Genomic DNA, 27412 nt, shown 5'->3' with positions numbered 1-27412 from the left:
ATTTATGAAAAATTCTCACCTTTAATGAATGAGTTCACATTCTCTTATCAGGTGTCTAGGAGTCTCCGCATTCTCATGCCCCCATTTTTGTATAGCCCATATTTTTATTTTTTAATTTTAAGTTATTTTTAAAAATATATCTTTTCTCATTTTATATGCCAAATCCAGTTTCCACTCCCTCACCTTCTCCTGCTCCCTCCACTTTGCCCCCCTCCCACTCCCCACTCCATCCTCCATCCACACCTCAGAGAGAGTAAGGCTTCCCATGGGGAGTCAACAAAGTCTAGCACATTGCTCTGAGGAAGGACCAAGCCCTTTCCCACTATATCTAGGCTGGAATATAGGTTTCCAAAAAAGGCAGTACAAGCAATAGGGATAAATCCTGGTGCCACTGCCAGTGGCCCTTCAGTCTGCCCCAGCAATGCAAACTCAACCACATTCAGAGGGACTAGTTTGGTCCTATACTGGTTCCCTTGCTGTCTGGCTGGAGTTGGTAGGCTTCCATTAGCTCAGGCAGGCTGGTTCAATGGGTATCCCCATCATGGTCTTGACTTCTTGGTTCATATTCTCACTCCTCCCTCTCTTCAACTGGACTTTAGGAGCTCGGACCAATAGAGGAGCATTGGTCCAAGCTCCTCTATGGTTCTCTTTATCTGCTTCCATCAGTTGCTGGATGTAGGTTCTATGATGACATTTAAGATATTCATCAATCTGACTTCAGGGCAAGGCAAATTCAGGCACCCTCTCTACTGTTGCTTAGGGTCTTAGCTGGGGTCTTTCTTGTGAATTCCTTGGAATTTCTCCAGGTTTCTTGCTTGCCCCATAATGGCTCCTTCAATCAAGATATCTCTTTCTTTTTTCTCTGTCTCTGTCCTTGCCCCATCTCGATCATCCCATTCCCTCTAGTTCTCCTTCTCCTCTACTTCTCCCCTCCTCCTCCCCTTCTACCTTCCTTCTCCCCCAACCCCCATGCTCCCAGTTTTCTCAGGAAATCTTGTCTATTTTTCCTTCCCATGGGGAATCTATGTATGTTTCTCTTAGCGTTTTCTTTGTTACTTAGCTTCTCTGGGGACATGGACTATAGACTTCTTATCCTTTACTTTACAGCTAGTATTCAATACCTATGAATGTGTACATACAATGCACATCTTTCTGGGTCTGGGTTACCTCACTCAGGAGGGGATTTTTCCTAGTTCCATCCATTTGCATGCAAATTTTAAGATGTCATTGTTTTTTTTTTTCTGCTGAGTAATACTCCATTTTGTAAATGTACCCCATTTTCTTTATCCATTCTTCAGTTGAGGGGCATCTAGGTTGTTTTCAGGTTCTGGCTATTACAAATAATGCTGCTATGAACATAGTTGAGCAAACGTCCTTGCAGTATGGTTGAACATCCTTTGGGTATATGCCCATTGTATGTGCATGAGCATTTGTCTACACATATGTCTGTGCTAATAGACAGTACTTCTCATATTAAAATAACTCCATTCTTACCTTGTTTGCGTATCTTCTTGCCAATCATTCTCACAGATACAACCTGAAGTATTCTTTACCAATTTTGTAGCCTTGCCTCTAGCCAGTCCAGTAGACAGCCATCAGCCATTGTGTTCAGTCCAGGTGAAAAAAAATAGTATGACTTGAACTACTGTGCTAACTGGGGGGTTGTAGAATAATAGGCATATTTCAGATGGGACAAGTCACAACATGATTTGTCCATGAATTGATAGTAATGAATGGGAGATGGTACAATTATATTAACTTTGTGATGATGCTATCATTAACGTGGAGATGCTTGCAGTGGGCACACCCAGGCTAGAGGAGCAAAGAAAGTATATTATACTATATAAAATTTGTTATTCTTTTTGCACATGAAAGTAGGAATGTCATGGTAGAGTTGGAAACAATCAGCATGCACTCTCTTCCCATAGGAGTCCAGGTGGATTATCATGTTTTTAAATAGACACTTGAGAAACATCATTCTATATACAGTTCTGATGTCATTTACCTAGATAAGCTTGGCAGAACAAAAACAGAACATTGCAAGTACAGTCACAGCACCTGATTCTTTAGAGACGACACCAAGAAGAGCTCCTGTTCTCACCTTGACTGTTACCTTATTCTAGATATTGCACTTGTATTCACTCTCAATATATATGCATTGTTTTGATTTTAGTATAATCTTTGGATGTGTAGAGAAGAATTTACATTATATCTGTCTCTTAGCCATGTGTATAAAAACCTATTTCCTACTACAAAGTTTTTGGCAGGAACTAATAGATAAATATTTTTAATATCCTTTTATTAACTGTATCCTGGCATACTTACTACTTAGCCAGGTGACATAAGTATGTAAATTCTAAGATAGACTGTGTGAAAAAAATGATCAAACCATGTAAGGCAAAAATGACAGAATATTAATTCAAAGTTACAGTGGTAGCTTGAGGTTATATTTGCCCCAGCTAACTAACTAGTTTAAATATTAGATAAACTGTGAGCATGTTTAGATACTCAGTAGCTTACATATTTTATGGCTATACTTTTTTAGTTTTTTAATAAATTAATAGTCAAGGTGGGACCAACAGCTATTCTGGATGCCTCTAAATGTGCAGGTACCCTGAATGTACTTACAATATTCTGTTTTCTTTGAGTGAGTTTATCCAGGTACATGACACCATTACCATCCACAGAATGATGTTTCTCAAATGTCCACTTTAAAACCTGACAATCTACCTGGAGTCCTAAGAGGGTAAGAAAATGGCCTTCATGGTTTTGTATGTTTGAATGCTTTGTCTGTAGTTGATAGAACTGTTGAGAAGGAATAGGAAGTATGGCCTTGTTGAGAAGGAATAGGAAGTGTGGCCTTGTTGGAGCAGATGTGTCACTCAAGGTAGGCTTTGAAGTCTTAAATGCCCATGCTACTCCCAGTTAGCTTGCTCCCCCTCCTCCCAACCTGCCTCATGATTGTATCATGATGTGTAAGTTTTAAGCTACTGTTCCAAAGCCATACCTGCTTGCCTTGTGCCATACTCTCTACTATAATGCTCATGGATTCACCCTCTGAAACTGTAAACCCCCAATAAACCCCTTTTCTGTAAGTTGATTATATTATCTTAGCACAACAATAGAAATGCAGGTAAGACAATAAGTATGGTGAGTCTTTTAAAAAATAATTGATTAAATTCATTCTTTAACATTTCCATGCATATTCCAATTAACCAATTGATTACTATTACCCTAGTGATCTTATGTCCCTCCCATTCATTTTACCTGTCCCTTCTGGGAAGTTCATTTCCCACATTCATGTCCTTTCTTCAGATTAGTATACAAAGTGTATAGATATTTTGGCTGCACATATCTCCATGTATTATGTACATGTGGTGCCTGAGGAAGCAAAGAAAGGGTATAGAATACTCAGAAACTAGAGTTAATGACGTTTGTAAGCTGCTGTAAGGTTGGGTGGTGGGAATTAAATCTGAGTCCTCTAGAAAATCAGTCAGTTCTTTTAACTGCAGAGCCATCCCTCCTGCCATAGCAATCAAGTTCCCAGAAAGAATTCTTTCTCCTTTGCCACTCTTCGTCTAACTTGTTCTTTTTTCAGTTGATTGTTTTGAGAACTTATGACTTTGATTTGACCTTTCAATGTCATGATCAAATACTGAGCAGAACCATTTCAAGGAGAAAGAATTTGTTTTGCCTTGCATTTTAAGTTCATGTTCAGGTATCTACATAGTTTTGGGACTAAGGGAAGCAGAATGTCATAGTGGAAGGGCATAGCAACTATCTGCTTACATTATGGCAGAAATGGAGAAAAAGAAATGGGAGCAACCTAAATCTTTCAAAATTATATCACTAGTAACATATTTTCCACAGCTGGGCCTGACCTTTTGCTCCTTCCTAATAATGTCATTGTATTTTCAATCAAACAAAGGATTGGGACAGAGCCGTCAGGATCCAACCACTTCTTAGAAGCTCTCAACCAACCTCCAATATATGAGACTGGGATTAACATTTCATATTCTTACTTACACTCACTCTCCCTCTCTCCCTCCATATGCATATGTCAATACATTGCTCTTTTGTACATATGAGGAAAAACAGTCATCTATTTATATTTAAAAAAAAAAACAAAGTCACTGTGGGTCCTTCTTGTTCCTGGGTTTTAGAGGAGCAGTTTGCTATGGTAATCTTTTATCCACATATTGCTGGATAAGAGGCTCACTTTAGCTACTTGTCTTCAGGAATCTTCGGTATACTTTTTAGTCTCTGCTTCCATTTTTCTCCTATGGTAGACAGGATAACAAAAATATTAATCCCTTTTCATTATGGAGATTGTGTATGTAAATGACCTAGTTTGCAGCACATTATATTATTACTATTGTTATTATTATTATTATTATTATTATTATTATTATTATTATTATGTGTATTATCCATCACCATGGCAGTCAGTGTCATTTTACACTCACTTCTAGGTTTCTTTCAGGTACTTAGGCTTTAGGGAATAGAGTACACATCCAGTATTTTACCACTGGAGGTCTCTCTTGTGTTAAAACTAAAAAAAACCACCACACATTTGAAAGGGAAAATCCTTAGCTGTTGCATTACTTGTCAGGAAGATAAATTGTTGCCTTTGTTCTTGAGTTGAAAAAGAGCTAATCCTGATCTCTTGGACTTAAATCAGATACAAGTGGATGTTCAGGTTGGGAAGTAAATGAACAAAAGGGACATTAGAGCTACTAATATCATCATAAATAAAATTGGGATAAATAGTGGAATTTAGCATAGAGGTTTTCAAGTTGTTCTGTACATGTGAGTCACCTAAAGAGTTTTGTAAATATCATCACCTAGGTCCCTATCAGACTGAATGTCTTAGCTTCTGGGGGACTACTTGTTTGGGAGGCTTTAAAAGCTAGTGTTTGCATCATATGACTCAGAGAATGATCTGTGGCCTAGAATCAACCATTTGCCCTCATAGCTTGGTTGTAATGCCAACTCTAAAACCCCATATTCCTTAATTAGAATCTGCATATTAACAAATTACTTTTGAAAAGTACTCTTTAGCACCCTGGTTGTCAAACATGGATATACCTTGAGATAGCTTAGGATGCTGAAAAATAGCAGTGCTCAAATGACTTACACAGTCAGGGCCTTATGCAACCACTGAACCAAACACTGAAAATGTACTATAATTCAATAATTATATTAGCAAATTCCCTAGAAAACTATAAAATGTCTGCTTTCTGTTTATGTTTTATATATACATATTGCAAGCACAAAAATACATACTGTTAATCATTCTGTTATAAACAGTTTGGCAACTTGTTTGTTTTATCATGAACATGAGATGGAAAATATGACCTAGAAGCCAACGAAATCCAGCCCATCTGTTCTTGTAAATGTCATCAGAAGAGATTCATAGCCATTTGTTAACATATTGTATGCCACTATGTTCCTACAACAAGCATAAAGTCAATAGGCAATATTATATCTCACAAAGTCTAGAGCATTAACTTTATTAATGTGAAATGTTTGCTGATACTGGCTTTAAGATTTACTTTTTATGTGCAGTGTATGGATATTTGACCTGCATGTATATCTTTTCATCATGTGTGTATATACCAGTGCCTTTGGAGGTCAGAAGAAGTTGCCAAATCCTCTGGAACTGTAATTGCAGACAGTTGTTAACTGGAAGCCTAACCTGAATCCTCTTCAAGAGCAGCAAGTAGTTTTAACTGCCAAGCCATCTTTTTAGTCCCTTGCTGATACTCTTTTATAGTAAGTTGTAACAGTATCTAAAGTTACCTGGTGCTGCCAAATAATTCTCATAACTGTTTATCACTCAGATGTGCTCAGATTTATTTGTTTGGTGATTTCTATAGCATGGGTATTATATGACAGAAAGAAAAGCAATGTATTGCATGCTGAATTTCATGTCTCCATCCTTTAGAAGTATGGTAGACACCTATATGAGTTACTTTTCCATGGAAATGCCAAAAATTTACCACATTTAATTTTCCTCTTTTAAATTATTTTTCCTTATTCATTCATTTGGCTTATGGATTCATATTTCAGCTTGTCATGTCAAAAACTAAGTAGTAGAAGAGTTCAGTGTGAGTTTTATAGTGGAGACTTCTCACAACACAGCATATCAGGAAGTGGAACCTGATATAACTTTCAAAGGCTCATTCCTAAAGACTAATGAATCCCAGTTAAGTGCCACTTCCTGAAATGTTCCATCTTTTAAATATACCATTGGCTGGTATAATAGTTACTTTCTTATCACTGCATCATAACAGGCTTGACAGAAGTGGCACATACCTTTCATTCCACCACTCAGGAGTCAGAAGCAGGTGAATTTTTGAGTTCAAGGCCAGTCTGGTCTACAGAGTAAGTTTACAGTGCAGCCAGAGCAACACACTGAGACTCTGTGTCAAAAACAAAACAAAGCAATAAGAACAACAACAACAACAAAATACCTAACAGGAAAAAAAAAGTTAAGGAAGGGTTCATTTTGTTTCACACATTGATGATAGAGAAAGCATGGTAGTTGTGGTGGTATTGGAACATGAGAAATCTGAACGCATTGCCTCCACAGGCAGGAAGCAGAGATATGAATATTTAACTTGATTATATTCTTTCCTCTTTTTATTCAGTCCTGGACCCCAGCCCATGAAATGATAAAAACCCACATTTGGGGCTGGTTCTTTCCATCCCAGTGAAATCTCTCTGGAAGATACCTTATAGACATACCCAAAGGTTGTGTCTTCTAGGTGATTATAATAATAGTCAAGTTGATAATTGAAATTAACTACCATGGGGCCTAGAAAGTTGGTTTGATGGTTAAGAGCTCTTATTTTTCTTGCATAGGGCCTGGGTTTGGTTGTCGTTCACAACCTTTACAACTCCAGTTCTAATGGATCCAATGCCCTGTTTGACCTTTGTGGGCAACAGGCATGCATGTGGTACATACATATGCATGCAGGCAAAGAACTTATATACATAATATTAAGTAAATAATCTTTTTAGCTAGTTACTACAACTCTACCCATTGTTAACTTGGTTGTTATACATATCACTTTAAAGTGTAACATTCCACCCCTCTCAAAGACTTATGGCTAGCTTGTTATACAAAATTCCAATTTCAGAAAGTTCCATAGCCTTTGCAGTTTAAATGTTCAAAAGTCTCACTTTTAAGTTTAAGCATAGTTCAAGACAATCTCTGAACCTGGGGAAATATATCCATAGGTGGATATTTTAGAGCAGAGAACAACCCTTGAAGTAACATTATGTGTCTGGCTCTCTCTCCAAGTAAATTTGCATTTTTCAGATGGGTCTCTCTGTGTATGTTTGCCTGGTCTAGAACTCAGTGTGTAGACCAGGCTAGCCTTGAACTTACAGAGACCCACCTGCCTCTACCTCCCAAGTGCTTGGATCAAAGATGTGTGACGATACATCTGGCTGAATTTGTATTTTATAAACTGTCAATTCTGATGGGTGGGGTCATTCCTTCAGGGTATGTTTTCTATGGTTCCAGTGCTGAGCAATGAGGTTTCTCTTTAGCTGCCTTCTGTACACCCCATATCCGTAATTTGGTTCTAAGTTCATATACCTTGCTCATACTCTGAATTTTTTCTTTCTTCGCTGAAGTGCATATTTTTCAGTTCCTTTTCACTGGAAATCTGAATAAGAACAATGAGTAGCAACATGTCATAGCTTGAATGTTAGATTCTTCCTTGAAATTTCTTCCACTAAATCATTTAATCCATTACTTTTACATTCAGCCTCACTCAAATTTTCACGACACTGGTCAAGTGCTACTAGACTGCCTGAGCGTAATATAAGTAGCCAGAATAACTTCCCAGTGGCATCCTTGTTCCCCTCTCAAACCTATGTGCTGGGCCTCCCCAGTCTTATTTTTATTTTGCTGGATAATTTTATAGACTTCAGATTCGTGGTCCATTAATCTCTCCTCATAGCATAGTAGGGTTTATCTGTCTAGCCCACAACTGTACACTCTTCCACATTCTTGCCATAAACTTTTTCCCATAAGCATATCACATGGTCAAATTTATGTCAGCAGTTGGCCTTCTTTTTGGTATCATTTTTCTGTCTTAGTTACTACCTTCGTGCTGCTATCAAATACCTGAACAAATAAAAAAAAGTGGTTTATTTTAACTTACAATTTGTATGGAGAAAGCATGGTGACCACAGTATTGTATCTGTCATGGCAGGATCATTAGGAAGCTTGTCTTATTGCATATCCAGAAAACAGGGTAAGATATTTGATGCTGGTGTCCAGCTGACTTCCTCCTTTTGTCCTCAGGGTTAGGGACATCAATTAGGGGTTGATTATAACTGGTATAGGATTGGGGTTTGCAGTAGAAATTATGTAGGCTCAGGAATCTCTTTGGAAAAATAAAAGGGGGGGAATTGGATGGGATAATAGGTACATTAGTGTGAGCTTACTCACACTAATAATAGTGAGTAATAAATAGAGTGAATAGTTGTAATTATTTATAGACAGTTTACATTGGAATAGATTCTTGTATACTGACACAAATTCAAATTATATTTGTACATTGAACATGCTCCTATTTCTGTTTACAATATTTGTACACCTATACAAAGTTAATTTATCATATTGTATGCATGCATGTCTCTACCTCTGCTTAAACCATTTTGTATATTGATATAATTTTAAGATATGTTTATCATATTACACTATACATTTCTACCTCTGATCAAGATAGTTATATGTTATTTACATTTTGAGGTTGTTGTCCTCATTTGCTGCACAGTTGTTTAAAGATTGTTTAATATTTTTTCCATCAGTTACTAGATATAAAAAAGACTGTTTAATATTTTAATATGAGGCTTTACTCTTTAAAGTATATAGGTATAAATAATTATAGGTCAATAGTCATCCATGTTTGTCACAGTTAGATTGATCAGGTTCCTTAGATACATAGAGATTGTATTCTGCATAGATAAGGTGTAAGGTAATCTTCAGCCACTTAAAAGAACTATAGGATATGACATTTAAATAACTTAAAATTCTGTTGACCTTAGACACGATTGCTCCTGCTAGCACCAATCTATCCCTGAGGGTATGTTGAACACTGAAGATACTCCCCTGGGAGCTTATTTTTTTCTTGGCAAAACTGGCCTTTGGGCATAAAATTGCTAAGCTTAGACCACTGGTAAAATGCTTGGTGTCCTGACTGGGCAAGCAGGATACAAGAAAAAAGAATGCCAAATCTTGCCAAGACATGGTAAGATGGTTTTGAAAATTTTCCTGCCTCTGAAAACGGTGTCGGTTACTCTAGGCTTAGCCAAAGTTGACTGCTCCAACGTTGCAAATAAGACTTTGGGTGATTGCTCAGGTAGTCAGTTGTCTCTGTCGTTTATTTCACATTTTGCAAGCTGCTTGATTGCATTTCCTGTTTACCCAAATAATATTATTTTCCTTCTGAGGTCTTCAATGGGGTTGAAGACTAGATAGTTGTAGTTACTTTCCTCTCATGACTTAGCCAAGCCATTTCTAATACAAGATTTAGACTCAACAAGATAGGATAGATTATAGAGTATTTTCCTAATTTGCCAAATGTAAATGGACTAAATATTGTAACCATAATTCTTGCTTAATAACTGTTTTTTATTATATGTAATTTTACTATTTTGAAGTTAAAACCATTCTTTTTAATTAGATAGAAAAGGGGAGGTGAGGTGGGATTCTCCTCTGTATTCTGTGAATATGTTTTATTGCCATTGGTTAATAAAGAATCTGCTTTCAACCAATGGCTTAACCGAGTAAAGTCAGGCAGAAAATCTGAACAGAGATGTAGAAAGAAGCTAGGCAGAGTCAGAGAGACACCATACAGCTGCCAAAGGAGACAGATGCTCCAGAACCTTACTAGTAAACCACAAGCTTCATGGTAAAATACAAAATAATTCGAATGTGTTAATTTAAGATGTAAGAGTTAGTTAATAAGAAGCCTAAGCTAATAGAACAACCAGTTTATAGTTAATAAAGGCCTCTATGTGTTTCTTTGGGAATGAATGGCTGCGGGACTGGGCAGGACAGAAACTTCTGTCAACATCTTCCAATTTTCATTTCATTTTGGTTCCCTAGCCAATGGAATGGTGCTTTCTATATTCAAGGTAGGCCTTTCTTTCATTACTGAACCTCCTTGAAAATAGCCTCAGACACATCCAGAAGCATACGTCCTGGTGATTCTAAATCTAAAGGTCTAAACCATAAGAGTTAAGCAACAAGCATTCAAAGTATTAGCCATTGTGAAATAGTTAAGATTTAAACTGTCACATTATCAAATAGCCATTTTATTCCTTCTTTGTTAAATCAACAGTGATTTCGAGATAGTGACAGTATTCCAATTTCAAGCAATAAATCACAATCTGTATATGTCAGGGCTGAGAAGCATGTCCCTTCAAGATACTTGCTTTATTCATTTGTCCTGTTTCTAAGGGGACTATGCATGAAGAAAACATTCTTAACTACTGAGTGATATCTCTAGCCTCCTTACACGTGCTACTTTTTCAAGAAAGGATTGTAGTAAATGCTTCTAAGCCATCCTCAGCAGTTCAAATCAACTGGGAAATCATCCACTTCTCTGCTTTCCCAGATGGGTTCTGAACTAAATAATCAAAGATAGTAAAACATTAACATTTATGTGCCTGGCAGTTGTTCAATAAAATTTCCTGTAGCTCCATCTCCATGGATTCCAACATATGCCATACATTCACACATATACATAAATATTTTTTAATCTTAAAAAACATGAACAGTTCTTCTCTTTCTTTCCAAATATTTGTAGAGTTGTTAAGGCCTTGCTTGAATCACTCAGATCCTATTCATAAGTGGCAGTGAGGAAATTAAAATAAAAAAGTCACATATTTAAAGAGAATCAGATATACTTTCAAAGAATCCTTAACCTGCTGAATTCTCTTCTAAAATTTTCCTTCCATAATAGAATGAATGCTTCCCCCATGATCCTTTTCTCTCGGAAATGATTTTCCAATCTCTCTGCTAGCTTTATAATGCATTTACTATTTGGATAATTTTAGCCTGCCTTAAAATTATGAATTTTCCTGGCTGGGGTTATAGTTCAGTGTTATAGTACTTGCCTAATATGTACAAGGCCCTGAATTCAGTCTCTAGAAACTCAAAACAAAACAAACAGAAAAATACAAATTCCCTTTAGTAATTCTTTCTTCCTCTGAACTCCTGGTCTCAAGGGCAAAATAATTCCATGTTCCAAAGAAATACTTGCCAGTACCCTTTTATTTAGATCATTGTTGCATTAATTTAAAATATTTTATATGTAAAATATGTTGGCTTACTTTTAATTATACATTAAATATAAAGGAAACATTTAGTTTTCCAGGAGATGGCCAAATTGGGTTAGAATACCTTACATGTTAATACAGAGTGCTTCTTAATTTGTTCTGACTCCAAACCTTCTGGTTGAAATTCCAGCTCAAATTTACAAAGTAAAGGTTTATTGTTATATATCCACTATGGGCCTCCATTTCCTCATGTCCATTATGAATATGATAATAATACCTACAGTATTGGTTGTATGGAATAAGATTACTATGTGTAAAATAAAAAAAATAAGCTTGCCAAATCTGCTTTTGCCTAAAAGCTTCTTTTCTTTTCAAAAATAAAAGTTTGATTGTTTTTCTTTAACATTTCTACATCAAACAGGAATATTAGTGCCTGAATATTTATGCTCCCATCATATCAAAGAAATAAGAAATTGATTTATGCAAGCTGCATATGCTTACTTTTTATCCATGTGTATTTTCTATGTATAGATTTTTTCCTATATGTATATTTATTGTTTTCATGGAGACCAGAAGAAGGAATTGAATTTTCTGGAAATGGAGTGACAGATGGTTGTGTATGGATATTGAAAACTGAACCTAGACCTGCTACAATAGTAACAAATGCTCTCAACCACTGGGCTATATCTCCTACTCATTTTAATATACATTGATAATACAGTAACTATTCCAAAGTAATCTGGATCATGTTTTAGAAGCACATTTTCTTGTTTTTATCTAAAGTGACAGATAATTTCTCAAATCATATTTGCATATTTGTATTCATTGATAAGATAAAACATAAATAGGATGTGATATTCTAAGTGACTAGGAAGGTGGTAAGTTTGTATGATACAAAAAAACTTACTCTGAATAGATTGAAATACTTTTAAATGATATATACCAAAATATTAATAATGCTTAAGTCTTTGTGATAACATTGCAAGTGATTTGTTTCTTTTAGCTGTTTATGCACTAGTGACAATTTATATAATTCTAATCTGTATTCTAAATGTCATTTTATATAATGAAAATTAGCAATTGTAAAATTGACCATTGTACAAAATGTATACAATATTAAAAACATAGGGTGTTTGTTTCTTTAAAAAGAGTCTGTGAGAATGTAGCTTGTCTGGCATGTGTGAAGGCTCTGAGAGCCAGTCCTAGCACCAAAACCCCAAACTTCATATACACATTTCATGAGCATTTGATTATGATTTATAATATTAATATGAGCCGGGCGATGGTGGCGCACGCCTTTAATCCCAGCACTCGGGAGGCAGAGGCAGGCGGATCTCTGTAAGTTCGAGACCAGCCTGGTCTACAGAGCTAGTTCCAGGACAGGCTCCAAAGCCACAGAGAAACCCTGTCTCGAAAAACCAAAAAAAAAAAAAATAATAATAATAATATTAATATGAGTGAAGTAAGAATCATTTGATGATATTAGGATTTTTTACCATCCTAAAATAAAATAAATACCTTATCTAGATCATCTGAATATCTGGGGCCTACCTTTGTTTTCTTTTCCTTCCTTCCTTCCTTCCTTCCTTCCTTCCTTCCTTCCTTCCTTCCTTCCTTCCTTCCTTCTTTCCGAGAGAGAGAGGGTCTATATATGTTACCCTGGCTGTCCTGGAAGTCACTATGTATACCAGGCTGGCCTTAAATTTGCAGAAAATTTCCCCTTTCTTGTCTCCAGAGTGCTGGGACTAAAGGTATATATTACCATGCCCAGCTGGCATACTTTTTCTAATCTTGTTTCTTCAAACCTTGTGGAGTCCCTCCTTATTTTCTGCTATTATTTTTTATTTATTTTTGTTTTATGTGTCTTAACTGTCTTCCCTGTATGTCTGTCTGGGAAGCACTGTATGTACTACAGAAAGAGGCCCGTAAAAGGTGTTAGGATCTCCTGGAATTGGAGGTATAGATTACTGTGAGCTGTCATGGGTTGCTGGGAATAGAATTCAAGTCCTCTGGAAGAGCATCAAGGCTCTTAACTGCTGAGCCTTGTCTTGGTAGTTTGAATGTATTTGGCCCCCATAAGTTCACAGGAAGTGACACTTTTGGGAGGTGTGGCCTTGTTAAAGGAACTGTGTCACTGTGGGGGTAGGTTTTGAGGTCTCATTTGCTTAAGCTTCACTCATGCGACAGTCACCTTCATGTTGCCTACAAGATGTAAGACTCTCAGCTGCTTCTCTAGCCCCATTTCTGCCTGTGTACAGCCATACTTCCCCACCATGATGATAATGGACTAAACTTCTGAAACCATAAGCAAGACATCTCAATTAAACATTATCATTTAGAAGAGTTGCCATGAATATGGTGTCTCTTCATAGCAATAAAAACCCGGAGAGTCCCTTCTAATTTTCTATTATTTATTTATCATTGATTTTCATTTTATGTGTCTTAACTGTCTTACCTCCATGTATATCTGGGAACAACTTGTGTAAAGTACTCAAGGAGGCCGGAAAAAGGTGATAAATTTCCTGGAATTGGAGTTATGGATTATTGTGAGCTGTTATGGGTTGCTAGGAACTAAATTCAAGTCCTCAGGAAAGGCATCAAGTGCTCTAAACTCCTGAGCCTTGTTTCCAGCTTTCTGAATTTTTTAAAATATTTTTATTGATTCTTTGGAAATTTCACTTCACGTAGCCTGATTACACTCATTTTCCAGTCTTTTCATGTCCACACCCACTCTCTTCTGACATATCCCCCAATATAAAAAGTAAAATTTAAAAAAGTAAAACAAGTTCAATTTGTGTTATCCATATACTCACTGGAGTGTGGTTAAACTCTCGGTGGCCTGCCACTTTAATAGATTGAGCCATTATCCTCTCACACCCCTGCCAGAAGCTATCAGTTGTGGAGAACCAACCTCAGCATCCTCATTACACTTCCTAACAGTTCCCTTCAATGGCTTCCTATTTAGGGTGTTACCCTCCTTTGGAGGGGGGGGTTGATTGGCAGGGTAAGGGTTTGTTACAGAAGCCTTCCAGGTCCGTCCCTCTCAACTGTGCTTCTGCAATCATCTATATCACTCCAAAAGTGCTCTTTACAGCCAGTGGGAGCATGGGCCATGGGCTTCCACATGTTTTCTGATGATAGCACAGACCCTGGCTGCAGTAGGACCTTGGACCTAGACATGGCCCTCAGAGACAACAACAACTTGGCCCCAGGTGACAGTACAGGTCACCAAGATTAGTATGGCCCCTGGCTGTAGTAGGACCCACAGATGTCAACATAGCCTCAAGCTACAGTACAGACCACAAACACTGTATGACCTTTAGTGGTAACACAGGCCTAGAGCATCAACACAGACCCCAGTCACAGTAGGGCATCAGGTGCAGACATGGCCCTTGGCAGCAACATGGATCTGGATATCACCAGGACCTCAGATGGCAGTGCAGGCCTCTCACATATGACCACTAGTGGCAACACCAGCCTCATGATTTAAAAAAAAAAACTGTCTTAGATTCATGTATTTTATTTTATGTGTATGAATGTTTTCCCCTTATGCATGTGTGCACTCCATATATATGCCTGATGCCCTCAGAGTTCAGAAGAAAGTACAGGTACCCTGAAACTGGAGTCAGGGTTGGTTTTAAACCACCATATGAATACCAGTAACCAAGCCTACATCGTCTGTAAGATCAACAAATACTCCTAAACATTGAACTATCTTTCCACTCTCTCCCTTCTGATTTTTAAGAGTGCAATTATGGATATTTACACATTTTAAAAATATATCATATTTTCATAATGCATTCAAGTTAGTCTTAGGAACACAAATGTTTGCAATAACCTCGCACCTTAGAGAAGTTGTTATTTTGAATCATTATTATGTACACAAGTACTTTTTTATTGACTTTTATTGAGCTCTACATTTTTCTCTGTTCCCCTCCTCTTCAACCCTCCCCCAAGGTCCCCATACTCCCAATTTGACTCAGGAGATCTTGTCTTTTTCTACATCCCGTGTAGATTAGATCTATGTATGTCTCCCATAGTGTCCTCATTGTTGTCTAAGTTTTCTGGGATTGTGATTTGTGGGCTGGTTTTCTTTGCTTTATGTTTAAAAACCACTTGCGAGTGAGTACATTTGATACTTGTCTTTCTGTGTATGGGTTACCTCAGTCAAAATGATGTTTTCTAGCTCCATCCATTTTCCTGCAAAATTCAAGATGTCATTTTTGTTTCTGCTATGTAGTATGCCATTGTGTAAGTGTACCACATTTTCCTTATCCATTCTTCAGTCGAGAGGCATTTAGGTTGTTTCCAGGTTCTGGCTATGGCAAACAATGCTGCTATGAACATAGTTGAGCACATGTCCTTGTGGAACGATTGAGCATCCTTTATCTATATCTATCACCATGCACAAAACTCAAATCCAAGTATATCAAAGACCTCAACATAAAGCCAGCCACACTGAACCTTATAGAAGAGAAAGTGGGAAGTACACTTGAACACATTGGCACAAGAGACCACTTCCTAAGTGTAACCCCCAGCAGCACAGACACTGAGAGAAACAGTAAATGGGACCTCCTGAAACTGAAAAGCTTCTGTAAAGCAAAGGACACAATCAACAAGGCAAAATTTTTACAAGTACTTTAAAAGCTATATTGATATAAAATTGTAAACCATCCAATTTTAGAGCCCAGAAACTTTTTTGGAACATTTGTTATTTTATATAAATGCAATAAACCCATGGTATACCTGAGTTTGAAATCCCATATATGTGTAGCAAAACGAACACGCCAGAACAAAAAAAACCTTACAGTTTGGATAAGAAGTATCTCTCAGAAGGTTCATATGTTGAACACTTAATCCTCAGCTGATAGAGCCAATCATAAAGACATGATTAGGGAACAGTGAAATGACTCAATGGATAAAGGCACTTGCTGCGCAGAATTCAATTGCTGACCTGAATTCAATCCCCAGGACTCACTTAGGAGAGAACTGACTTCTGAAAATTGTCCTCTGACTTCACATGTTTGTTGTTGCATGGGTACACACACACACACACACACACACACACACACACCAGATAAAATTGTTTCAAGAAGTGACTGGATCATCAAAGGTCTGACATCAAAGGTCTGGATTATCAATGGAATGATCTGTTGGTGAGTTCATATTATTGGAAAATGGTGAAACTTTTAGGAGGTAAAACTCCATAGGAGGAAGTAGGTCTCTTGGGTAGGCATATTCTTGGGAGCTATAATTTGTGCTCAATCCATATTTGCTTCTCAGTGCCATAAAGTGAGAAACTCTCTAGTGCCATGCCTGTCATTATGATAACCTGCCGCATCGGCACAGGTCCAGAAACAGTGGAGTCAGTGACAGTGAACTGAAGGCTCTCAAAACAAAAGCAAAAGATTCCTTCCTCCTTTTAAATGCTTTTTCTTTCAGTTTCTTCTCAATGACAACAGTAAAGTGACTAACACAAAAATGCACACAAAAAGAAGAAAATAAGGACAAGGGAGGGAATTAATAACATTAAAAGGTGGCCCCTGTATCAAGTGATAGAGTGAAGCAAAAGCATAACTAGACATAAAAATCAATTATAAGAATGACTATTGAAAATTTATGTACAAAAAAACTCAATTAGATGTGTTGTATGTGCTATCTCACTTAATGTTTAGACAACTTGTATTACTCCACTTTGCAGGCAAATAAATTAAGGTTCAAGAAAAAATTAATTATAATTACAAAAAGTTTCCTTTATATCTTTTTTGTTTGGTTTATTTTGTTTTGTATTTTGAGACAGGGTTTCTCTTTGTAACAGTCCTGGCTATCTTGGAACTTTGTAGACCAGGATGGCCTTAAACTCTAGTTCCATCTGCTTCTGCCTCCCAAGTGTTGGGATTAAAGGCTGGTGCCAAACACCAACCATCTTCTTTTGTATCTTCTAAAATATCCCAACAAACATTAAATGCTTCAAATACTAAAAAAAAATTTTTCATTTGAAGTTTAAAGTCTAGGTTCCAGAGTACAGTAACACAATTTCTAGACTACCTTAATGCCTTTTGTGGACATATATATATATATTTTTTTTTTCGTAGTTAGCATCTGTGTATAAAGCATTGCATTTGGTAAGGGAGATGAGGAGGAATGTCTGTTATGTTTCTCAAACAGAACCATTAGGAAACAAGGTGTTTTGTCCGCTGAATGCTTGGGTACTAAAAGCCTACAATAGTCTTAGCCATCACATATTATTAATCATGATGGTGCTTGTATAATGAGAATCACAGATTTGGACATGGAGAGTGACAGGTCATAATCACATGTGTGTACGTCCTTACACTTATATGCATATCTATATTGCAAGTACTCCCCCCCCCAATGCTTGGCTTGTTATTATCTGAAAAAGAGAAAAACTCAGTTCTTAATTGTCTTTTACTTTGTATATGTATATTCTGTGGTCTGTGTACATATTCTTTGTTTATAGGTGTGCTAGGGTTTGAACTCAGGTCCTCATCCTTGCACAAGCACTTTATTTACTGAACCCTCTCCTTACTCTTTAAATTTTCACTCTAAAACACCACAGCTATTCCCTGACTCTCTTCCAATTGTATGACTATTTTAAGCCACGGAGAAACCCTGTCTCGAAAAACAAAAAAACAAAACAAAACAAAAAAAAATGCTATAGCTAAAAATGTAAATAACTCTTAAATTTATTAAGAGATTTGTGTTATGGCTCTTTTAGACAGCATCCAGAGTGAATATGATGATCTATATATAGATAATCCCTGACCAATGATGGTTTCGCTTAAAATTTTTTCAAGCTTTACAGTGCTGAGAAAGTGATAATGCATTCAGTAGATACTGTATTTAAGCTTTTGAATTTTGAGATTTTCCCTGTCAGTGCATAACTCTTTGCAGATGGTTTTCAGCTCCAAGGAGCAGCAGGTCTTCATTACCTCTGTCAGCCATGCAACCATAAAAGACCTGAAACTTTAAGCTATGATGCTTGGTAGTCAAGTTTATTAAATGCAGTAAATGAATGAGGTTTTCAACTGATAATCAATTTCTTTGAGACTATCTCCATTCTAATGAGGGACTTCTATATTTGTTGTTTGCTGGCATGAAAAATAAGGCTATGCCACTTGCACCAACACATCTGATTCTAGGTTTTTGTCATTATCGGAATAAATATTTGTTCATATTTACCGTCTTATGACCATACTGATTTTTTCCTATTATTTTGTTTTGTATTTTCAGAAAGAATTTTGGAGCACCTACACAAAAGCACAACAAGGAGAGACCAATAGAGGAAGTGACTGGTTTCAATTTTATCTTACTTTCCCATTAATCTTTGGCCTCTTCATTATTCTCCTTGTCATCTTTTTAATCTGGAGATGCTTTCTAAGAAACAAAACTCGGAGACAGACAGTAACTGAAAGTCACATTCCTTTCCCTCAACATCTTAACATTATTACACCACCTCCTCCACCAGATGAAGTCTTTGATAACAGTGGATTGTCTCCAGGCTTTTTGGAATACGTTGTTGGGCGCTCTGATTCTGTCTCCACTCGCCTTTCCAACTGTGATCCCCCACCAACCTATGAGGAAGCCACTGGCCAGGTGAACTTGAGAAGGAGTGAAACAGAACCTCATTTAGACCCACCACCAGAATATGAGGACATAGTAAACTCCAGCTCAGCTAGTGCCATTGCTATGGTGCCTGTGGTCACCACCATCAAATGAAGCTGCAAACATCTTTGTACTCAAATCATTTCTAAAATACTAATGGAAGAACTTTCTAGCACTTTACCACTACATAAATGTGCATTGACTTATTTTATTGGATTCTTACAGCATACCACTTTACATTAACTGGTTGATTTATCTTTAGCTTTGTTGCTTATTATAAAAGCATTATCTATGTTCATTTTTACAAGAAGAAACATGAAGGAAAGACATGCCATTGAATATCTGTAAGTGCTGTGATACCATATGCATGTCTTTACAAATGCACAAATATGTATATGTATGTATTGCACATACACACACACACACACATGCTTATAGCCACATATGCATCATCCAGTTTGTGGATAACTCTTGTAAAATTAACTAATTTCCGTTACACCACCCATAAAGACAGCATTACTTACCAAAATTGAAAAGGCAAGTGGAACCAACAGTTTATGTGATAGTCAGCAACATGCAATGTTTTCTAACCATTATAGATGTTGGTTAAACTCCCAATTCTTTCTTGAAAGGAAAAAAATGTACATGGATTCATTCTCAATTTTAGAGACATCTCACAGAGGGAGAGAGAGACAGAGATTGTAGTATATAACAAGGAAATCACTGATCATTAGTGGCATTTAGCTCATATTGTACCAGGATTTTTCTTTTTGGCTGATTACTACAAACTGTTCCATGAAAATTTGCTACCATATTTGAATGTTTCATGCCATTCATATTATTATCTTGTTTGCAAGAATTTCTAGGTAATGAAATAATGTATGTGTTAAAACAGGTAGTAGATACTGACCACTCCTTTGCTCATAGTATGATGGGATAATATTTTTCTTTTACACTAATTTTTATTTTCTCATTTCTACAATAAACTCTTCATCCACTTGAAAGATTAGCTAAAACCAATTTTGGATTATATTCTTAATTTTTTATACAGGCTGAAATCTTATTCTCAAAATTATTAGTATACAATTTTCCATTCAATTATAAGCTGTGATTTTTGTGTTGATACTCTGTTGATAGAATATGATTACACAGTACCTGCTATAGTAGATGCACACTAAATCTAGTTTCATCCCACATAGATCTCATTATTGTTGCTGTTTATTTTATATTCTATTAATTTTTTTAGATGCAGTAGTTTTATGTCTTTCCCTTGGAGTGGGGGGAGCAGGTTGTGAATGAACTGCCAAAATAAACTATTTCAGTAGAATTTTAGAAAAGGTCAAGTGACATGGTGTATGTACCAGTAATTTGTAAAATGTGAAGAACTATTCAAATGTAAGACTATAACATTAGTATTGCACTCCAGGGGGATATTTCTTCTTGTTTCCCTAGAACTGACTAGAACTTTCACATAATGACAAATAGAGCAGTCTGCTCCATAAATAACTAATATCTTCCTCTGAATGTACAGGGTATTATTACCTTCTGATATAATCTGGCTTATATAAAAGCTGTGCCAATTTAAGTACATTTGCCAATGCAGCATAAGATGGAGAAATGGTGGAAATTATACCAAAGTACATAAATTAGTTAATAGGTCTGATATATGTAAAAATATGGTCTCACCCCAAAAATATTGCTTTGAATTTTTCTGACTATATGATCTTTACTTTCTTATTAAGTCTGAAGTTATAGATGTTTGATTCAGTGTGCAAGATGATTTATAGATTATTTATAACTGAAAATTGAGGCTATTTTTGTGGGGATTTGTGTTTGTGTTTGTGCAACACTAATATTAGACTTTAGATGAGACCAGTAATTTTCAAATGTGGTCACAGACCCTTAGAGTTCCTGAGAGCTTTCCAGGGGATTGGTTCAATCAAAATATTTTCATCCTATCTGAAGACATTATTTATTTCTTTTTTCTAAGTCTCTCAAAACAGAATTGAAAATGGAAAAAATTAGTCTTCCCACACATGTTTTTAAAAAAGAAAATATAGCTATTTTTCATAAAAATTATACACCTGTATTGGCATATATATTTTTTTTAATTTTTAGATGAGCTAGGGTTTTAATTTTTCAGTTCATTTCTAACATGCTAAATATTGATAGATATAAATCTCAAAAAACAAAAGCTCTTTAGAATCTAGATTTTCCAAAAAATGTAAAGGGGGATCCAGAAGCCCAAATTTTAAATTAGACAAAAACACAAGACATATGGTCATTAAGTTAGGTTTTTGTTCTTGTAACATGATTTTACATTTTGAAGTCTGAATATTAGATTTAACATTTCCCGCACTGAAGTATAAGAATTAGTGATGGTTCTTGCAACAAAAACCAAATGTTTAGACAGCTATTTAGATTATTGGTCAGAAAAAACACTACTTCATAGTAAATAATAGTTGCACTAACCATAAATTTCATGATAACTTTTCCATGATAATGATAGAATAAGCAAAATACTTTCTTCAGGAAATTTGATTTTACATTTTTTGTTGTTTGAGTACACTTTAGGTTTCATACTTTTAAAATCCCCTTTCCTAGTCCTTCTGGTTTTATAAATTGAGTTTCTTAACATTTATTAAAATTAAGGGGCTTATCTGGAATAATGTATATTTTCATGCTTTGCCTTTCCTACTTGATTGATACTGCATTTGCCTTTGATCATTTTTAATGAAGATTTATTTTTGCAGAATATACTTAATATCTTTCTAAGCAGTGAGTAAATGGAATTAAATGGTTTGTATTAAATAAAAGGATCTGCTCATGGTTCCTCAAGTAGAAAGATTTTCAAACCTCAACCTGCAGTGCTTATGTCTGGAATCCTTGAACTGGCAATTTAGGCTTGCTGCTCTAAATGTCCCAGTAAATTCTATATGTTTTAAATAAACAAAATGATTGCTTCTTTTCATATTGACCAATTAAAATGGAGATGTTATATTTGTTGATTTCTAATGATAACTTCTTCAGGACTGATGATCTGATCCAGTAACTACAGAGTTAGTTTTAACTCAGTTCTATGTAAATAGCATGTATTTTATTACAATACTTCACATTTTCAGATGTTTGGTTTACATTAAATTATGGTATTTAACTTTTTATGTTTATACTAGATCCAATTTTCTTATGTTTTTCTATTTTTAGTATGCTAAATAAAGCCATTTTTAACCCAGGAGATTATTTTTCTATCATTTATTTATCATGTGATTAACTGGTAAAAAAGTACTGCATAAGCTATTATAAATTACACTTTTAATTAGGTCAGATTATTTTATTTTCATATGAATTTGCAAAATATCAATACACAGAAATCAGGAATAATCTAGTGAAAAAACTGGAGTTTTTCTTTAGCATCAAAATCTTTCTAAATGACCGAAAGAAATGGAAAAAAGTTCTTCATGTAAATGGAATGAAATCCTTGCTATTGTGTACTTTGTCAGTTCATGAGAATAGGAATGGATGTCTTCAGATACGAAAAAGCTGCCTTTTTCCTACTTAACCTGCTTTTGACATTTGCCATGTGAAAAAAAATAGCACATTATTAAAGTGTTATGAACACATGACATTTCCCCAAGTGTAACTAACTTAAGATAGCAAAAACTGATACCAATAGCATTATGGAAGCATTGTAGATATCATTTGATTTTTCTGCTATCAAATTTTAAGTTATATTTGGAATGAAATTTTAATTATAAATCCCAAGTATATATTTATTTCTGAAAAAAAAATCTTTCAGCTTGATTATGGCAACCATGAATCATGTTTTCATACTCCAGAAGACTTCCTCATATTAACAGCACTAGGATCTCCCTACACACAGATACACACAGACACACACACACTAACTTACTTATTGGTCACTTGAGCACATCTTAAGACCTCTTCTTAGACTTGCATCTGCAGTTTGGCTTTGGGATAGTTACCTTGTGAGTTTTGTTTCTGACAGTCCTTGCTACTAACCCTTCCTCCTTTTGCTTTTCAGTCTCAACAATTTCAAAATAGTTATCTTTTTTTAACCTCCCATAGAATTGTTTTTGCCTGCTTCTTTACTAATCTATCCTGACACCATCCACCAGTTTTACTCTGACACACACACACACACACACACACATATACAATTTTAACTTGGTTTTTCTGTTTTATAATAGTGTACATACTATCACTTGTTTTACTTTAAAAATATATATTGGTGTGCCAGCATAACTGCTCTAGCCTTTTGGGTACCATAGTACTACACAGCTTCACTTTAAGACTTATGATATCAGCAGAGTTTAGCACATTCTACTAAAGAGAGGTACTGATATACTACTTTTGTGTACCCCAACAATTTTGGAAATAAATCTTGGTTCCATTTTCCCCAGAACTGAGGTCCAAACCCAGGAACCCTGAGCTAAATCCCCAACTCCTAAAGCTAGGTTCTTAAGGGGGACTTTTTTTTTTAAATAGTAACACTACTTATATATCTATCATAAAATTATATTTTTTCTGAGCCTTTTTACATCACTAATGCTGTTTTGAGGCAAGAGTTGTGTTTAATCAATTTAATTTCTCCAAATTCTTGAAATGTTTAAAAGCAAAGCCTGTTTAAAAGCCTCACTTTTTATGTTATCAATTCATCAAACTCACCAGTTTTCCAGCTGATGTTCTTCATGTTTATATTTAGCTGTAATTATTATGGTTCATTGATTGATTATTTTGTGCTGGGTATAGAACCGTGGACTTTATATATGCTCTACTACTAAGTTAGACATGACAAACTTCTACAAATGTTAAGACAAAAGAGTAAACAGCTGTTGGGGGAAATGTCCTAGACTGCAGAGCAAATGAAACAAAAGCTATGGAGTATGAAGACTAAAAGCAGGAAGCAAGCTTGTGCAGAAGATGTAGCACACAAAACAGCCCTGTTTCCATTGGGCCTAGTCTGGGTGAACAGCACAAAACTACATCAAGGATCAAGGGATGGAGCTGGGAGAACAGTCTCAGCATTGCCCCAGAACAACTGGATTATATATAGTTAAGTAATGCCTTTCTTATATATCACTCCACCCAATATTGCTGAGTTCTAAAATGTTTGTTATTAGCCAGTGTGTTGCCTAATCTTGGTTATCAACTTGACTACATCTGAAATCAACTAAAACTAAGCAGCTGGCGCACCTGTGAAGAAATTTTATTTATTTATTTATTTATTGTATTTAAAAGCTACTTTATTATATTGGTGAGTTCAAAGTTTTTTTTTCTTTTTTTTCTTTTTTTTTTTTTTGTTTTTCGAGACAGGGTTTCTCTATGGCTTTGAAGCCTGTCCTGGAACTAGTTCTGTAGACCAGGCTGGTCTCGAACTCACAGAGATCCGCCTGCCTCTGCCTCCCGAGTGCTGGGGTTAAAGGCAGGCGCCACCACCGCCCGGCCTCAAAGTTTTATATCCAACATTTTCTATCAAAATTTGTATTACCAATCTAAAAATAGCTCTTCAGATCTTTTTATTTATTTATTAAAGATTTCTGCCTCTTCCCTGCCACCGCCACCCATTTCCCCTTCCCCAATCAACTCCCCCTCCCTCAGCAGCCCGAAGAGCAGTCGGGGTTCCCTGCCCTGTGGGAAGTCTAAGGACCTCCCACCTCCTTCCATGTCTAGTAAGGTGAGCATCTAGACAGCCTAGGCACCCACAAAGCCAGTACATGCAGTAGGATCAAAACCCAGTGCCTTTGTTCTTGACTTCTCAGCAGCCCTCATGGAAGAATGGATGAAGAAAGTATGGAATATATACATATTAGAGTTCTACTCAGCAGTAAAAAACAATGACTTCTTAAATTTTGCATGCAAATGGACGGAAATAGAAAACACTATCCTGAGTGAGGTAAGCCAGACCCAAAAAGAGGAACATGGGATGTACTCACTCATAATTGGTTTCTAGCCATAAATAAAGGACAATGATCCTATAATTCGTGATCCTAGAGAAGCTAAATAAGAAGGTGAACCCAAAGAAAAACATATAGGCATCCTCCTGAATATTAACCTTCATCAGGCGATGAAAGGAGACAGAGACAGAGACCCACATTGGAGCACCGGACTGAAATCCCAAGGTACATATGAGGAGCAGAAGGAGAGAGAGCACGAGCAAGGAACTCAGGACCGCGAGGGGTGCACCCACACACTGAGTCAATGGGGATGTTCTATCGGGAACTCACCAAGGCCAGCTGGACTGGGTCTGAAAAAGCATGGGATAAAACCGGACTCGCTGAACATAGCGGACAATGAGGAAATTTTCTTGATAGATCATTTGAGGTCAGAAGACCTACCCTAATCCTTGGCTACACCTTTTATTGACAGCCTACATAGAATATACAAGGACATAGAAGAAGGAAGATTTTTTTTTTAAGAAGGAAGATTTTTTGACTGCTTACTGTCTCACTGGCAAGTTTATCTATCCTGTTGCTGAGGCATTACTTTGCTGGTATTAGAACTACATCTTCAGGATTGCAACACAGACTGTAGACTAACTATGATGTCCAGCCTCATGAACTGAAAGACTACTGGATTCTTGGCCTTTTAGGTCAGGAGACAGCTGTTGTTGGACTAGCCAAATCACATCCCTCAAGACTCTCTAGTAAATCCCCCTTATATATTCATTCTATCAACACTGCTCTTTTAGAGAACTCTAGCTAACCTACACAACAGATTCACCTGGAACTTATTTATAATTGAAGATGACTTTGAATTCCTGCCACTATCTCTCACATCCTGGAACTTAGAGGCTTGTACAGCTGTGCCCATTTTTTCAACACTGTTATACTGACTGAATAAATTGAAACAAATAATTGGATGTGTCTGTTGCATGAGTACGTGAACAGAAGATTCCCCTTTAGAAATCCTAATAACTCTGTATAAGTGTTAAATACATAATACTGACTCGAGTGTTTGCACACTTAAATTAGCATCTGAAAAAGTATACATGTCAGACAGAGTGACAGTGTAAGAGTCAGGCTCAGCACTTAAACTTTCAGTTTTCTGGTTGGGTTAGGCACAGGTAATATTACACAAGCTGTTTAAAACAGTTTAACAACAATTTATTCCAGTAAGTGTACTTAGAGCAATGAAGACATTTAAATGCAGAAGGCATATTGTATGTGTGCTAAAAATCAAGCCTAGAAGACATAAAGTCATAAAGGGACAATTCCAGTGCTAAGGGTATTTATTTTCCTCATATGTTTGAATATTTAGAATGTTCTGATAAACAAGTATAATTGAATGCTAAATCAAGTTGTTTTTTTAGGAAAAATTAAGTAATAGTAATAGCAAAAGTAATCTGAGTTTTTTTCCACTGTCTCAGTAAAAGGCTGAGTGGACAGTCTATGCTCTGAGCATGGGTTAGGTTGCCTCTATCCAAAGTTGTTCAACTTTTACTGATCATGTCTCCTCAAAGTATTATGTTGGAACCCTATTGGCCAAAGTGCTCTTGGACAGGGTCTTTGAGATATGATTGAATCCATTCTTTTTCTACATCAATATAAATGCATGTATTAGAGAAAACCCATCAGGATAGATATTAAGGTTCCACAGAGTGTTCTACAATGAATAGCTATGAGTGGAAGACAGCTAACCTATTATTATTTTAAAATATTGTGCATTTAAAACTTTGATCCTAGGACTGGAGAGTTGACTCTGTTCTAGCAGAGAACCCACCCAAGTTTGGTTCCCATCATCTACATCAGGCAGCTCAACTGCCTGGAACTCCAGCTCTAGGACATCCAACACCACTTCTGCTCTAAAAGTAAACTACAGTAAAATTTTGGTCCTCCTAAATTTTCTCAGTCAAAATTCTCTTAAGCACTACTGGAAAACTAATTAATATACAATAAACTAATATAAAATAGTTATTTAAGGCCCGGGGCCAGCGGCGAAGGCGGAGGCGCAGCGGGAGCAGAGCCAGCTGCACTCAGGGGCTGGTGCTCTGCAATGAGACAGTAGTTGCATCCCCATGTGCGCTGCTGCAGGGTTACATCTGGACTGGAATCGAGGCTCCTCTTGTGCTTGGATGTCCCTAAATTCCTGGATCATCTTGTTGAAGACCCCAGACGTGGCGGAGACCTGCGCGCAGATGCGACGGATGCGGGATAGTCCAAGCATGAAATAGTGAAGCCCACACTGAGAACAGATCGTCCCACTACAATTAAATCAAGTAGGTTTTTTGGGGACTGGCCTGCAGAGTGGTAGGCCTTTTATTGGCGAGGTTCACTGGCGAACGGGGAGGCTGGTCCTGTCCCTAACGACCCTCCTGAGTGGGGAGAGTGTTCTTGGCCCGTGGCGGGACACAGGAAACGGAAAGGGGGCATTCCCTAACCCCCCTGACCCCCTGGTTAATCTGCGAGGGCTGGTCCACTCTGCTGGGGCTACTCCTCCTCTGCTGCGACCTCTCTCTCCC

The 27412-nt window shown here is 36.7% G+C and overlaps 1 protein-coding gene across 3 annotated transcripts in view; it reads left to right on the top strand.

The window, feature by feature from the left end:
* Prrg1 (proline rich and Gla domain 1) overlaps positions 1–22160 on the top strand; it is a 131175-nt gene extending 109015 nt beyond the window's left edge. For all 3 annotated transcript variants that reach the window (XM_057760506.1, XM_057760504.1, XM_057760507.1), the window contains exon 4: positions 18562–22160. In XM_057760506.1, coding sequence (XP_057616489.1) covers positions 18562–19047 — 486 coding nt within the window. In that variant the 3' untranslated portion in view covers positions 19048–22160. The remainder of the gene's footprint in view (positions 1–18561) is intronic.
* Positions 22161–27412: the final 5252 nt, after the last annotated feature.

This window comes from Chionomys nivalis, chromosome X (genome assembly GCF_950005125.1).
Source record: "Chionomys nivalis chromosome X, mChiNiv1.1, whole genome shotgun sequence".
In the NCBI taxonomy this organism is placed as follows: Eukaryota; Metazoa; Chordata; class Mammalia; order Rodentia; family Cricetidae; genus Chionomys; species Chionomys nivalis.
Note: the sequence above shows the minus strand (reverse complement) of the source record. Positions and strands in the feature narration are given on the sequence as shown.